At 48.4% G+C, this 15,935-nt stretch overlaps 1 protein-coding gene across 1 annotated transcript in view; it reads right to left on the bottom strand.

The window, feature by feature from the left end:
* Positions 1-15,935, bottom strand: part of LOC135577389 (unconventional myosin-Vb-like) — an 85,204-nt gene that overhangs the window by 21,313 nt on the left and 47,956 nt on the right. Inside the window, exons 13-19 of the mRNA XM_065046817.1 lie at positions 12,834-12,956; positions 11,120-11,203; positions 10,240-10,389; positions 9,570-9,667; positions 6,644-6,730; positions 2,063-2,174; positions 961-1,172 (exon numbers count right to left, since the gene is read on the bottom strand). Of these exons, the coding sequence (XP_064902889.1) occupies positions 961-1,172; positions 2,063-2,174; positions 6,644-6,730; positions 9,570-9,667; positions 10,240-10,389; positions 11,120-11,203; positions 12,834-12,956 (866 nt within the window). The remainder of the gene's footprint in view (positions 1-960; positions 1,173-2,062; positions 2,175-6,643; positions 6,731-9,569; positions 9,668-10,239; positions 10,390-11,119; positions 11,204-12,833; positions 12,957-15,935) is intronic.

Here is a 15,935-nt window from a genome sequence, read left to right as displayed (position 1 = left end):
GCAGGTTAATGAACGCCTGTAAAAGCTCCATTTAATTGGATAACGAGCTTGTTTTGCTGCATTTATGATCCGTTTATTGCTCTCAGCATGAGGTATTATATAGATATTTGATCTACTACTTTATTATGTGAAAAGCGTATCAAAAGCCATATTGGATTGGCTTATATATTCTCTTCGTCAAGGCCAATGATTTCTCATTAGGACCCATTGAGCCAGAGCTTATTAAAGAGGACAAGGGATGGTCCGTTCCCAAAAAAAGGAGGAGAAATCAGTTATTCAGACAACACCCATCCCCCAAAAAGAGGCGAACTGCATACAGAGAGTTAAACTTCACGCTCTATTATTCTGTACCGTAAATAGCGCCGTTGCCGGTCGTTTGGAGTGATTTTTCTCATTACAAAGGATACAGTAAATCAATGTTGAGAGCTCCCCTTGGATACCACGGAGGCACAAACCTGCGCTCTGCAGAAAAGGAGCGCGTAGCGACTTGCAAAGCCGATCCAAGCGCCTTTTGCCAGTAAAACAGTAGTTATGTGAAGCATTTTCACCTAAATTTATATATACTTCAGGCATCTGATTGCAGCCTAACTGCCTACGCTCTAACCCTGAACCTAAGAATTAAACCCATGTAGATATACAATCAGTTTGAGACAAAGAACTTTGTTCTCTTGCTCCCGAATAAAAGGCTGGGGAGAGGGGCTGGGAAATAAGTCTTGACTTTAGCACCATAGTGCACAAAACAGGTCTTGCTGCTATGAAACCCCCGAGTTTAGGCAGAGATGAGGTTCTTAGGTTTAGAGTTGGACTTGGCAGCATTGAGCCAAGTCCAAGAATGGTTGGACTTGACCTCCAAGGTCTTTTCCTGGACTCGCTGACCTCCAAGGTCTTTTCCAACCAAAATGATCTTACAACGTGAAGTTGAAGGCCTACGAGACGGAACAGACGGAGAACAGGACCCACCTCCGCGCCCGGTGCCCACGCGCGTAGCGTTGGATGACGACGGCGGCTCGGCGCAGCCTTTTGTACTTGAGCCTCTGCAGCCAACCCCGAACCGTCTTCTGAATCATGATTGTGGCAGCTCTGAACTTATCTGCCCGCAGTTTCTCCAGATATGCCACTTGGCCTGCACGGAAAAAGATCTTGGTACGTCCAAACTGGAACTTGTCTGGATCCTTTTCAAAAGCATAAAGGAAACTACATTTAATTAAGGTGAACATAATTTTGGTTTGTTTCAGTCTATGCTGCTCAGTAGCTACAGATCAAAACCCCGCTTTGGGTCAAGTTTATCAGCTCACGTTAATTGCATGATGATAATATTATTAGACTACCATACTATACCACACCACAAACGGCTCTGCAGCCGAGACAAACGCTCAGTACTTAAGGAGTAAAAAACCCAATTGAGTAAATAACCCAATTCCTCAAAATCCTACAAGGAAAACAAGGATCAAAAATTAAAGCCTGGCTTAAGATGATGTGCAAGTTCTGGGCTCTGCAATAGCCAGGAAGAAACATTTGCGTGCACGCCGTGTAACTTAAAAATAACGCACACAAGTCTACGGTTTTGGTAAGAGGTGCGACAATGCTTATTTGCTTATACATAAGGGGAAAATTCTACATATTAGTGGCCATTAAAAGTCTCCCATACGTCACGATACGGAAATTATCGTGTTATTCTCATTTGTGCAATGAGATATTTAATGATGGTGTGAAAGAATTGACTTTGATTAAGGTTCATGGTGTTGTACACAGCACGCAAAGCTTGACCTCTCAAATACACTCCAACCACAACCCAGGAGGGGTTGGGGGGATGAGTTTTTAGGATATAACCCATTTTTCACGTATAATCAGTGATAAAAACCCCTCGACTTGACCAGTATTAAAACAGCACGTTGAGCAATCGAGAGATTCCGCATCACGTTTGTTCTCGTTATCTCATTTGGGAAATAAACTCTAATAAGCTTCTGAACGAGCAGTGGGCGAAGTAGCAATTTGATTTGTATCAAAGCCACGAGCTTCCGCGCTTTCAAAAACCGTCGCCAAAGGTTTGGTCCCGGCTCACCTGAATGAGATCTTCCAACAGGGTCTGGCAGATCTGCTTCTTGTCATTCTTCGAGAGGTCTCTCTTCTTCATCAGAACGCGATACCTATTGAAGAAGTCGTGGTAGGACCACCTGAAAGTGAAGCATACAGAGGATTAACCTGCGCGCTGGGTGGTATTTCTTTAAAATAAAGCATTTGGAGTCATCGATGAGGTGGGTATATCAGCAATATAACACTTATTTCAAAACGCGCAAGTTTTGCATCGCTTCAAATAATAGTGAATTTTAATCCCTATCTACACAAGTTTGTCGTGGGGCTGGACAGCCAATGCTACTCCCACGCTTAAATGACCAAAAATATCAGATTATCACTAATAAAAAAATAAGATACGTGCTATGCGGAGCTTGCTCTGGAGTGAGGTACAGCACTGCAGACTGGCTGAAGGGAAGAAGCCAGAGAGTCGTGGTCAGTGGGCAGAGTCCAGTTGAGGCCTGGATCTAGTGCAGTGCCTCAGGGGCAGTGCTGGGGCCGGGATTGTTCAAGATATTCATCAGTGATTTGGCCGAGGGAATAGAGTGACTGTCAGCAAGTTTGCTGGTGACACCAAGCTGGGAGGAGTGGTGACACGCCAGAGGCTGTGCTGCCATCAGAGACCTGGACAGGCTGGAGAGTTGGGCGGGAAAATGTAATGAAATAGAACAAGGGCAAGTGTAGAGTCTTGAATCTGGGCAGAACAACCCCAGGTTCAGTGTAAGTTGGGGAATGACCTATTAGAGAGCAGCGTAGGGGAAAGGGACCTGGGGGTGCTGGGGACAGCAGGGTGACCATGAGCCAGCACTGGGCCCTTGTGGCCAGGAAGCCAATGGTACCTGGGGTGGGTTAGAAGGGGGTGGTCAGTAGGTCCGAGAGGTTCTCCTGCCCCTCTGCTCTGCCCTGGGGAGACCACACCTGGAATCTTGTGTCCAGCTGTGGCCCCTCAGTTCCAGCAGGACAGGGAACTGCTGGAGAGAGTCCAGCGCAGCCACCAAGATGCTGGAGGGAGTGGAGCATCTCCCGTGTGAGGAAAGGCTGAGGGAGCTGGGGCTCTGGAGCTGGACAAGAGGACACTGAGGGGGGACTCATTCATGTTTACAGATATCTAAAGGGGGAGTGTCAGGAGGATGGAGCCAGGCTCTTCTGGGTGACAACCAGTGACAGGACAAGGGGTAATGGGTGCAAACTGGAACACAAGAGGTTCCACTTAAATTTGAGAAGAAACTTGTTCCTGGTGAGGGTGGCAGAGCCTGGCCCAGGCTGCCCAGGGGGTTGTGGAGTCTCCTTCTGTGCAGACATTCCAACCCGCCTGGACACCTTCCTGTGTAACCTCATCTGGGTGTTCCTGCTCCATGGGGGGATTGCACTGGGTGAGCTTGCCAGGGCCCTTCCAACCCCTGACATTCTGGGATTCTGTGAAAAGCGAACGCAAAGATCACACAAAACAACAGGTTCGTGTTATGTCGGGCTTAAGCTTAAACTTGCTTTCTCAACGCCTCCATTTTCATATTACGTTTCCCGTCTTGCGCTTTGATCCTTTCCTTTGCACGGAGAAAACCCGTTGCCATTTGAAGCGTGTTTGAGGCTTCGCACGGCTCTAAATCAAAAGCGACAGAACGACGGAGCCAGCGGCGCTTGGGACCTCCCGCCGGGTTCGGGTCCTATTTAAGTCAGGGATTGCTTGGAGAGGAGAAAAGAGAAGGTGAGAACATTCCCAGAGTCCGTTTAGGGGTTGATATTAATTAACCGCAGCTTTTTGGAGGAAGAAATTATCCCATGGGCTCCTCTGACAAAGAGCGGATGGGGATGAGGCAACGTGTGAGCAAGAGCTGGGTGGAAAACACCCAAATCCATCATTTTCCTGGGGAGATCCCCCAGACGAAGAACCAGATACCTGCAGAAGTGCCTTCAAAATCAATCATAAATCACCGCATCAAGGATCTTTCTTCCCAGCCCCTTGCTCTCGCTTTACACGGTGAGTTTTCCGCTCGTTTCCATTCCAGCCCATCTTTAACGGCACGACATAGTTTTGCCGCGGCCGCTCGCGGTGATTTAATAGGAGGTGACAGCCCTGAGATCACAACCACTTGGATTATCATCCCTGGAATATCAAGATAAAAGCTCTGCAAGGATGGGGCTCAGCTGGTTCATCAGGAGTTTCACCGGTTTCATTTAATTAGCTGCGTCGGGGGGGTTTGGAGACGCCGTTATAAGATCCCCCCCAAGAGAAAGGAGCAATTAAAGATGATACCTCAGTTCAACTTGTTGATGGGTATTAAATGAAATTGGAAAGCTGAGATCGAGCACAACCGACCTCAAGCATGGAAATTTTAGTCTGAAATCAGTGCAGGTCACTAAAGGCAACAAAAGGAACGGAAGGACAAAGAAAACCAACTTGGATCTGTGGCAAAAACCCTTCTTAGGCTTGAGCCTAAGATGCTCAAGAGCTTCGTGACTTGGTCAACCCCCCAATTTGTCATCTACAAGTATTAGATGGAGGGAAGAAGCCACAAGACACCCCAGAAATTAAACCTTCTATTTGTGGTTTAAAACCCAAGATTTGGATGCTTTACACAAAACTCCAAGTGGTATCAACCCCTGAAAGGATCAATATTTTAAGCAGTAAAGAGCTGGACTATATGGATCTTTCTATAGCAGCCAAAGCCTGTTTGGGGGACAGGTGTATGAAATATTTAAGCCAAGATTTGGCGTGAAATTCCTTTAACGGAGATCTGCGCTAATTAATCTGCTACAGACTCATCGTTACGTGGCCGGTTTCTACAGAGACGAATGGTTTTATAACATCCTCCGTGCTTTATAACGGAGACATCAATGATAAATTTACTATCTACACATTTCAGATGGTCCATTCATTGCAGTCACTTATACACATGCTAATAAATCTGTTTCTTAATTGCTGCGTAATGTTTCAAATTAAATGATCTATTTTCAATTTACTCACACAGAGAACCACGGAAATGAGAAAATAAAGGCAGTTTCTTCTCAAATTTAAGTGGAACCTCCTGTGTTCCAGTTTGAACCCATTGCCCCTTGTCCTGTCACTGGTTGTCACCCAGAAGAGCCTGGCTCCATCCTCCTGACACTCCCCCTTTAGATATCTGTAAACATGAATGAGTCCCCCCTCAGTGTCCTCTTGTCCAGCTCCAGAGCCCCAGCTCCCTCAGCCTTTCCTCACACGGGAGATGCTCCACTCCCTTCAGCATCTTGGTGGCTGCGCTGGACTCTCTCCAGCAGTTCCCTGTCCTGCTGGAACTGAGGGGCCACAGCTGGACACAATATTCCAGGTGTGGTCTCCCCAGGGCAGAGCAGAGGGGCAGGAGAACCTCTCTGACCTACTGACCACCCCCTTCTAACCCACCCCAGGTACCATTGGCTTCCTGGCCACAAGGGCCCAGTGCTGGCTCATGGTCACCCTGCTGTCCCCAGCACCCCCAGGTCCCTTTCCCCTACGCTGCTCTCTAATAGCTCATTCCCCAACTTACACTGAACCTGGGGTTGTTCCTGCCCAGATTCAAGCCTCTACACTTGCCCTTGTTCTATTTCATTACATTTTCCCGCCCAACTCTCCAGCCTGTCCAGGTCTCTGATGGCAGCACAGCCTCTGGCGTGTCACCACTCCTCCCAGCTTGGTGTCACCAGCAAACTTGCTGACAGTCACTCTATTCCCTCATCCAAATCATTGATGAATATATTAGTCTTGGTTTTCTCCGAAGCTCTTTGCAGCCTTGCGGGAGATAAGATGAACCGATAAGCAGCACATTTCTGCGCTAAAAACCCCAAAACTCACGGCGTTCAGCATCACGACTCTTCACTGAGTGTATTTATAACCCCTTTGCTCCTACAAAAAGCCCGATGGCCGTGCTGATATTAACACAAAGCTGCTTGGCGCTAAAACACATTCGATGCATTTTTCCAATTATTTGCCCTTGTCATTTTCAGGGCTTATTTATAGATTGTTTTCTGGCCTTAAAACACCTCTTTGGAATTTTGTATCGCAATTAGCCACGCCGCCCACAACCTTTCCTGTTTTAATATGGAAGGGCTTGAAGCCTCGTACGCTTTGCACGTGCGGCGCTAAAGCCCGCGATGATAATTTCCAACCATTATTTTCCTTCTCTGCAAGCGTAATGAATTTTTTGGGGCTGAAATGACTATTGTAGCAGGTGTTAGAAGCCAAATAACAATGGAAAGCGATGGATGGGGAGCTTGAGCGATGAAACAAGCTGGATATAGAGATGCTATTTTGTTACTGTCTGTTCACCTCCATCTGGGAGCGAAACTGGGTTCATTTATCTGCCACGTACCAGCGTTTTCAGGGATTTCACCACATTAAATTCCTTCTGGGGAAATGAACTGAAAAGCAGCAGCTGAAACGCCGGACGTGACACAACGCGCCCTCCAGCGGCTTTCGTTATCTTGATAACGAAGCTCTTAAATTTGAGGAGGCCAGGAGCGAACGTGGGGGTGGCAAAATACTAAATGATATATCTATATTATCTTTTCTAACATATATATCTAAGGCCACGGCAAATTCGCAACACGGTACCTGGAGGGGAAGCCGGCGGCACTGATGCGGATGGTCTCCAGTACTCCACAAGCTCTCAGCTGCTGAACCGCTCTCTTGGGATCGAACCTGCGATTAGATTTAAGATAGAGATTAACACAGCGAGGAGGAACCCACATCATCACCTAAAGCATCCGCAAGAACATAGTTGTTGGCGTCCTGGCATGATCCCACTTTTGGATCAATTTCTCTTTGCCCAGAGCACAAGTAGCAGCATCTCCCGTCACTTTTACCTCCTTCCACCCCAACACCAAATGCACAAAGAGGTCCCAGCTCTCCAGCATAAGACATTGGACAATGGACAAGGCTGCTGGATGAAGCTCGGACTCAAAAGATGTTGATGTCCATCAAGGTTGATGTCCGTAGATCCTAGGAGTGCGTCAATGGTGATGTCCGTAGATCCTGAAGGCCACTAACGCTGATGTCCGTAGATCCTGAAGGCCACTAACGCTGATGTCCGTAGATCTTGAAGGCCACTAACGCTGATGTCCGTAGATCCTGAAGGCCACTAACGCTGATGTCCGTAGATCCTGAAGGCCACTAACGTTGATGTCCGTAGATCTTGAAGGCCACTAACGCTGATGTCCGTAGATCCTGAAGGCCACTAACGTTGATGTCCGTAGATCCTGAAGGCCACTAACGTTGATGTCCGTAGATCCTGAAGGCCACTAACGCTGATGTCCGTAGATCCTGAAGGCCACTAACGCTGATGTCCGTAGATCCTGAAGGCCACTAACGCTGATGTCCGTAGATCCTGAAGGCCACTAACGCTGATGTCCGTAGATCCTGAAGGCCACTAACGCTGATGTCCGTAGATCCTGAAGGCCACTAACGCTGATGTCCGTAGATCCTGAAGGCCACTAACGCTGATGTCCGTAGGTCTTGAAGGCCACTAACGTTGATGTCCGTAGGTCTTGAAGGCCACTAACGCTGATGTCCGTAGATCCTGAAGGCCACTAACGCTGATGTCCGTAGATCCTGAAGGCCACTAACGCTGATGTCCGTAGATCTTGAAGGCCACTAACGTTGATGTCCGTAGATCTTGAAGGCCACTAACGCTGGCATCTGTAGATCCTGAAGTCCGTCAATGCTGATGTCCATAGATCTTGAAGTCCATTAACACTGGCGTCTGCAGATCCTGAAGTCCGTTAACGTTGATGTCCATAGATCTTGAAGTCCGTCAGCGTTGATGTCTGTAGATCCTGAGGTCTGTTAACATTGGCGTCCGTAGATCCTGAAGTCCATCAACGTTGATATCCGTAGATCACAGAATCATAAAATCATTCCGGTTGGAAGAGACCCTCAGGATCATCGAGTCCAACCATAACCTAATTCCGGCACTAAACCACGTCGCTAAGAACCTCATCTAAACACCTTTTCAACCCCTCCAGGGATGGTGACGCCACCACTGCCCTGGGCAGCCTGTTCCAATGCCCCACAGCCCTTTGGGGAAGAAATTGTTCCCCAGATCCAACCTCAACCTCCTCTGGCGCAACTTGAGGCCGTTTCCTCTTGTCCTGTCACTTGCTACTGGGGGGAAGAGACCAACACCCTCCATGCTACGACCTCCTTTCAGGTAGCGATGTCCGTAGCTGTGTTAGATTTCCACAACAAAAGGAAGGGGAAGCTTCAGTCCTGAAAGATCCCAGGGCAACGTACGTTGTACACGAGGGGAACTTTCTGCAACTGGAAAGCCAGGACTGTCTCCGGCAATAATTCCAGCTATGGGTTGCGGCTGAAATAACGAGCTTAAAAGTGGGATAAATATGCAGGCAGAAGCACCTAGTAGGTTGTTTTTTGCCTGGAAATGCAAGTAAGAGATCACAAACCCTGCCTGAAACAGCATTTGGGAGGAAAATTGCCAAAGGTATAAGCAGAAGTCGGGCATTCCTCTCTCTTTGAAGTCTTCTCCATCAGGGATCAAGTTCAGATGCAGCAAATTTAATGGTGTGGTGCCAACGTTTCCTCCAGGCTGGAAGTTCTGACGTTCCTCACCTTCTAAAGAAAAAGTCCTTACATTTGCACCAAGATGGAAAGCAGGAATGAGAGTAATTCAGGGAGCAAGAAACCTTGGAAAGTCTCTAGTCCAACATCCTACACCCACATCATTCCTGTGCCTATTCTGGTTTCCCAAAATCCGGAGTTATTAACAACTCTGACGATCGCCAGATGGGAAGCGTCACTCAGACTGTGACACAAGCACAATTATCCTCCTGGTATGTGCTACCCAGAAGTACAAATGAGTTCGTTTAGCTAATTACTGCACCTTGACAAGCAGGGGTGCGTATGTTTAGAAAACGATATTCACTAAGATTTGAGCATCACGTGAAGAATTGAATTGTCATGTTGAAGGCATATTAAGAGCTAAGCATTTCTGAACTTAAAAGGAACAAAATTGGATAAAAATACCTTGTCTAAGAGGCTAAACAAGGGTAACACCTACAGTTCAAAGCCTACGATACGCCGTTTAACTAGAGGAAGATCCAAATTGGCTTTTTCCTTCAGCCATTCGCTCACCTGGAAACCTGGAAAGTCGATACAAGTCACGTCTTTACTTTTCCCACATTTATTTTGGAAGCACCAAGACATTTTGGGTTTTCATTTCCTTCTCTGCTACTTTTCACTGCGCTATAAACCATTTAAATCAAAGCAACTCTAAGATGAAACCGCACAAAGTAAGGATGCTCAGTATTAGCAGAGCATCTATGAATTACTATGACCTGCGTTAATCTTCATTTCACGGACACAAAAACCGCATTATTAAACCCAAGAGAAGCAACTCCAGCAAACTACGAGGAACCTTCCGGTTACGGAAACGGCATCACAATGTCTTGGAGCAAGAGGAAAAGTCCAAAGCACGCTCTGGCTGTAACGCTGAACACATTTAGTCAGCCGAAATTCCACTTACTTAAACGGGAGCTTCTCGTCGTTGGGCTTGATGCAGCGCACGTAGTGCGGGGTGGTGGCGTTCAGAGTCTCCATGAGCAAATGCAACGAGTTGCGGAACTGAAAGACAAAAGGAGAGATGGAGGTGATGGGTCAACGCACCCCAAGTTGGCAGGAAGGGCAAGAAGCCGCCTGCGGTGTCAGCCCAGCACATCGATCAACAAATCGTTTTGGTTGGAAAAGACCCTCAAGATCATGGAGTCCAACCATTAACCCACCCCTGGCACTACCCCATGTCCATGAGAACCTCATCTGTGTGTATTTCCAACCCCTCCAGGGATGGTGGGGTTCCCAAGATCCAACCTCAACCTCTCCTGGCGCAACTTGAGGCCGTTTCCTCTCATCCTATCGGTTGTTACTTGTGGGAGCCATTCAGAGAAGACACTGGTGGGTTCAGGGCTTCCAGGTCAATACGGTACAAGAGCAATAAGTGTTTGCTCAGGGATCTCATCAGTTGAGGCTTGAAATGCAATGACCAAAGTCTTCCCATCCTCAACAAAGGTCATGGGAAGGTCTCCTTCACTTTTACCCCCCAACCTGTGCTTCAAGCTGAAGAAACGAGATCTGAACTGTAAAAACATCTGGATTTACCTGTCCCATTCCCCAACCAATCCGCTCATATCGTACGTTACCTGGTGTCCCACCGTTTTCTTGTGCTCCTTGTTGGCAGCTTTGATCGCGGGTCTGGCCGAACGGACGCTGATTTTGGCTGTTCCCTTTGCCACGGAAGTGGCGGGTGCAGCGTCCTTCTCATCTTGGAATAAGTCAGCGACCATTTGATACTGAAACCAAAAACCAACACCTGAGCAGCTCTTTGTTTAGCCAACCCACCCAAGTCACGTTGCTCTGGTGGCTTTTTCCTCCCCATTTTAAAGCAGAAAGGGTCAAAAAGGCAATAAAGCGAAAGCAAGAAGAGTTGCCTACGTAACCACCTCAGCAGGACCGTTCGTCGTTGTGTTTTCTAGTTCATCAAACCTAGAAAAAACGGGACCACGTAGCAGCCCTGGATCTATTTTATGGATAAGAGGGAAGGACAGACTCCTCCTGCCCAATCGGCAAAGTCAAAACCACTGGCGCATTAATCGTAATAATCATTATAGAAACTGGGAAATAGTATTTAACAGCGCACCCGTACGCTTTCAATCGGCGTTCAAATTGCTTCTCTTGATTCAAACAACATCAACTCCCAAGTTTTTGCTCATCTAGGTCACATTTTGGTGTCACCTATGGAGCCACCACAAGACCTAACGCCCGATTCCAAGGATTCCCCAAAAAGCTCTCGAGCAGCAAGTTGTTTTTACAATATTTGGGAGAGAAAAGGTACACGGCGCAAAATCGGGTAATACAGGAGCAAGAGCCATCGCCAATATGTGTTAATTTGTTAAGATTATGGATTGGAAATGGTGTAAAATAGCTCTAGCAGAAGCTGGAATGTTTCTGAGCTCATGCCAGACTTCCAGTGTTTTATGTTCTTTATTTTAACTCGATTATCTCCCGATTCGCTGGGTTTACCTTGCTGGCTTTGAGGATGTTGATCTGTTCCTCATACACCGTGTCCCTGTTTTTTTCCAGGAATCCCTCGCTTTGATATTCCACCTGGGACAAACCAAATGAAGAAGCTCAGACTAAGTCCAACCACACAGGGACAAGGGGTTTTGGTCCATCGCTCCCCATCATCACCCGAGACACCAAAGTGGGGGGAGAAGCGGAACGAGGAACAAATTTGGGAGGGATACGTGTGCAAAATAACGTGTTTAAGGAAAGGTGAATATTAAATTTTGCTATAAAAATGTGTCGTGTCAGGATTTCAATTAATACGGGCCCTACAGCACCAGACACATTTCGAATACCCAGTTGGCATCTCCAGCGTCACCACTCATGTTCTCCTCCATCATTCCAACACTCGCAGCTCCTGCTCTTCTAAAATCACTCCCTTTCCAATATATTTTGGAATATATTTTTGAGATTAGGGATTTTCCTCTCCCCTACTTAAAGTTTAGCTCAAAAAGCTGAACTGAGGGAGTGCGGTCTGGATGAGCGGGGAGTGAGGTGGAGTGTGACCTGGCTGAAGGGAAGAAGCCAGAGAGTCGTGGTCAATGGGCAGAGTCCAGTTGAGGCCTGGATCTAGTGCAGTGCCTCAGGGGCAGTGCTGGGGCCGGGATTGTTCAAGATATTCATCAGTGATTTGGCCGAGGGAATAGAGTGACTGTCAGCAAGTTTGCTGGTGACACCAAGCTGGGAGGAGTGGTGACACGCCAGAGGCTGTGCTGCCATCAGAGACCTGGACAGGCTGGAGAGTTGGGCGGGAAAATGTAATGAAATAGAACAAGGGCAAGTGTAGAGTCTTGAATCTGGGCAGAACAACCCCAGGTTCAGTGTAAGTTGGGGAATGACCTATTAGAGAGCAGCGTAGGGGAAAGGGACCTGGGGGTGCTGGGGACAGCAGGGTGACCATGAGCCAGCACTGGGCCCTTGTGGCCAGGAAGCCAATGGTACCTGGGGTGGGTTAGAAGGGGGTGGTCAGTAGGTCCGAGAGGTTCTCCTGCCCCTCTGCTCTGCCCTGGGGAGACCACACCTGGAATCTTGTGTCCAGCTGTGGCCCCTCAGTTCCAGCAGGACAGGGAACTGCTGGAGAGAGTCCAGCGCAGCCACCAAGATGCTGGAGGGAGTGGAGCATCTCCCGTGTGAGGAAAGGCTGAGGGAGCTGGGGCTCTGGAGCTGGACAAGAGGACACTGAGGGGGGACTCATTCATGTTTACAGATATCTAAAGGGGGAGTGTCAGGAGGATGGAGCCAGGCTCTTCTCGGTGACAACCAGTGACAGGACAAGGGGTAATGGGTGCAAACTGGAACACAAAAGGTTCCACTTAAATTTGAGAAGCAACTTGTTCCTGGTGAGGGTGGCAGAGCCTGGCCCAGGCTGCCCAGGGGGTTGTGGAGTCTCCTTCTGTGCAGACATTCCAACCCGCCTGGACACCTTCCTGTGTAACCTCATCTGGGTGTTCCTGCTCCATGGGGGGATTGCACTGCATGAGCTTGCCAGGGCCCTTCAACCCCTGACACTCTGGGATTCTGAGATTCTGTGAATTTGGAGGCTGAAGTTCTCCAAGCTGATCTAGATCTGATTGTCCAACCAAGATGACGGTCAACCACCCATCCCTATCACCAAAAAGCGCCTCGTGGGGCTATAACTGAATTTCTCATGGTGTTTCTTTGTTTTTCTTACCTTGTCGGCGAAGTGGAGGACGATGAAGGACGTGTTGGACATGCGGGGTTTCTGGAAGTGCTGGCAGGCGCCGTGCCGGTCGTAGAGCTTCTGCGCCCAGTTCTGGTCGGTGCCTTTGGGAACCTGGACGGGGAGAAAACAGAGCAAAAATAAAGTTGTGGTCGGCTATACAGAGAGATTTTGGAGCCCTTGGGGGATTTCCTGGTGTTCAGGATACAGGAATGTGTGCAAAATGAATTTCAGCTCCTCCAATTCTAGTTCTAAATAACTGTAAACTTCTTAAATTAATGCAAAATAGCATCACGGAGATGCAGAGAGACAAGTGGGATGGCAAACAGGTCTGTGAGGAGCAGACGTGAATGTTCTTGGCACTTGACAGAAGGATTAATTAACCAGAAAGATTAATGAGCATCTTCTAAAAAGGGTTAAAAAATGTATTTGGCACATAAAAGGACTTTTCCAACCAAAACGGTTCCGTGATTCTAGAATTCCTCTTGCAAAAGTATCAACCCCAAGTGGCTCCTCCTCTTCAGAGCTCTTCATGTCTTCCCTCCAACCTCAAGGTCTTCTGTCCGCTCCACCAAAGTCATTCCCACCACGATTAGACCAACCATACCCTCAGGCCACCCCAGACATACAAGTCATCTTCCACACGCCCTCCCAACTTCCAAGAACCGAATTTTCAGAGGACAACCACCCTCCTCAATGCCCATCTCTCCTGATGGGTTCTCCATTGGTCTTGTTCTCCTCAAGGGCTCTGCTCTTAGCCCAAAGTACTTCCCACCAACAGCGTCGGCCCTGCGGTGACTCCGTCCCCTCTTCTTCAGGCTCATCAGTTTGTGCTAGAGCACGTCAACGTCACGCCCATCGTGGTGGCCTTGGTTTCTGGCCATGGGACACCAACTCTTGCTGTTCCTCTGGCATCTTTTAATGTCCAAGCAAAAGCAAGAGGTTCTAAAAGCTCCAGATCTGGGCGGGTGATGCTCCAGTGCGGGAAATGGGGAAGAGTCACTTGGAGGACTCCGAAGGACATAAGGTCACAATCCTATGGAGATGACGAGTCCTGCTGGGCAGACCAGGGACATAACCGGGGGTTGGACAAAATCACCTCCACAAACTCCCTCCAACCTTCAAAATTCTACAACAGCTTCCAACTCGTGGGACCTCAAAGCTGTTTAAAAACCCCCAAATTCAACCAAATCCTAAAGTCATCTTTTTTTTTCAGAGTTAGGGGTTTTATCGCTTGCTTTCATGAGACAGGTTTAGTCCTTAAAACTCCAATCTCAACTCCAGACTCTATTTTATTGCCAATTCCCACTTCAATCCCGTCCAGCCCCATTCTCTGAACAGCGACAAGACTCAAGATCTGTGACCTTCGTTAGCCGAACGGCTTCGACATCTACCCAACCACCCCCTCCTCAACCTCACATTAAAGATTATAAATATCAAACTCCATACTGCGAAACGAGAATATTAGCGCCAAACCCTCTGCATTTGCGCTAATGTTTCATTATGTTACCAGGACCCCCCTCGATGGCATTTCAGTCCCGGAATATATTTATTTTCCACCGTTGTACGTGCTAACGAGACGACTCGCAATTACCCCATTGTGGTCCCGCGGTTGGTTCTCCCCAAGAGGCCGAACGCTGCTGCCAGTGACGCGGAGGTGAAGGTTTTCATCCATAAACCGGTGCTTTTAGTTGACAGGTTTTGCCCAAATGTTCATAAAGCTGGAGAACGCTTGCAGGTTATTATAAAAGAGCCAATTACAGGGCTTGTAATAAGGGCCTGTGATTAATGACGGCGTTCCCTACTGACAGGTAAACACGCAGATAATTGGCGTTTGATGTGGGGGGGATAGATCTTGTGTTCCATTTCTTTTGGTCAAAAAGAAGTATGGATGAAAAAAGGAGTAGCAGGCAGATCTACAGCAAAGCTGCTGTTTCCTTATGTTCTTCACGACCCCCAGGAGCTGGTTTGAGCCTGAAGAATTTAGTGGAGACTAAATGAAACGGTGCTGAATATCAAGCTGATAGTCTAGTCTGACCTCCTGAGACAGCACTGCCTAAGACGCTATTTGAATGTCATCAAATCAAGTTTAATTCGTTATCATTTTAAAGGAGTCTTCTCGAGATCGGAGTTGAAAAGGGCAAAGTGTCCGTATCCCAGGGAGGGCTGAGCTGGTGGGACGTGTGGGTTGGGACAGTCTGGTTGTGCCCTGTCACTTGGAGGAGAGCAGCCACTTGACAGGCGGCGGCTGTCCCCAACAAGGACAGGTCAGCCTGAAATCCCAACAGGGACAGTGCTCTGAGAAAAGGATTCAAAACCTTTCCCTCTGATCACTGAATCGTAGAATCATTTTGGTTGGAAAAGACCCTCAAGATCGTTGAGTCCAACCATTAACCCACCCCTGGCACTGACCGATGTCACTAAGAACCTCATCTCTGTGTATTTCCAACCCCTCCAGGGCTGGTGACTCCAGCACTGCCCTGGGCAGCCTGTTCCAATGCCCCACAGCCCTTTGGGGAAGAAATTATTCCCCAGATCCAACCTCAACCTCCCCTGGTGCAACTTGAGGCCGTTTCTTTGTGTCCCTGTGTCCCCTCAGCTCCTGTTCTCCAGCTGAACCCCCCAGGTCCCTCAGCCGCTCCCATCACACTTGTGCTCCAGCCCCTTCCCCAGCTCCGTTCCCTTCTCTCCACTCGCTCCAGCACCTCAAGGCCTTTCTTGGGAGGTGATCCTGCCACACCTCTCACCACCATTTTGAGCCCTGAGGTGATTCTGGTGCCCCTGGTGCCGCCATTTTGAGCCCCAAGGTGGCCCTGGTGCCGCCATTTTGAGCCCTGAGGTGATTCTGGTGCTCCTGGTGCCGCCATTTTGAGCCCTGAGGTGATTCTGGTGCCCCTGGTGCCGCCATTTTGAGCCCTGAGGTGATTCTGGTGCCCCTGGTGCCGCCATTTTGAGCCCTGAGGTGATTCTGGTGCCCCTGGTGCCGCCATTTTGAGCCCTGAGGTGCCCCTGGTGCCACCATTTTGGGGAGGAACTCCAGCTCCTGGATAAGATTGAAGGAATCCAAAGTCGCAAGCAACGACCATCCCTGTG

This window comes from Columba livia, chromosome Z (genome assembly GCF_036013475.1).
Source record: "Columba livia isolate bColLiv1 breed racing homer chromosome Z, bColLiv1.pat.W.v2, whole genome shotgun sequence".
Taxonomy (NCBI): domain Eukaryota; kingdom Metazoa; phylum Chordata; class Aves; order Columbiformes; family Columbidae; genus Columba; species Columba livia.
Note: the sequence above shows the minus strand (reverse complement) of the source record. Positions and strands in the feature narration are given on the sequence as shown.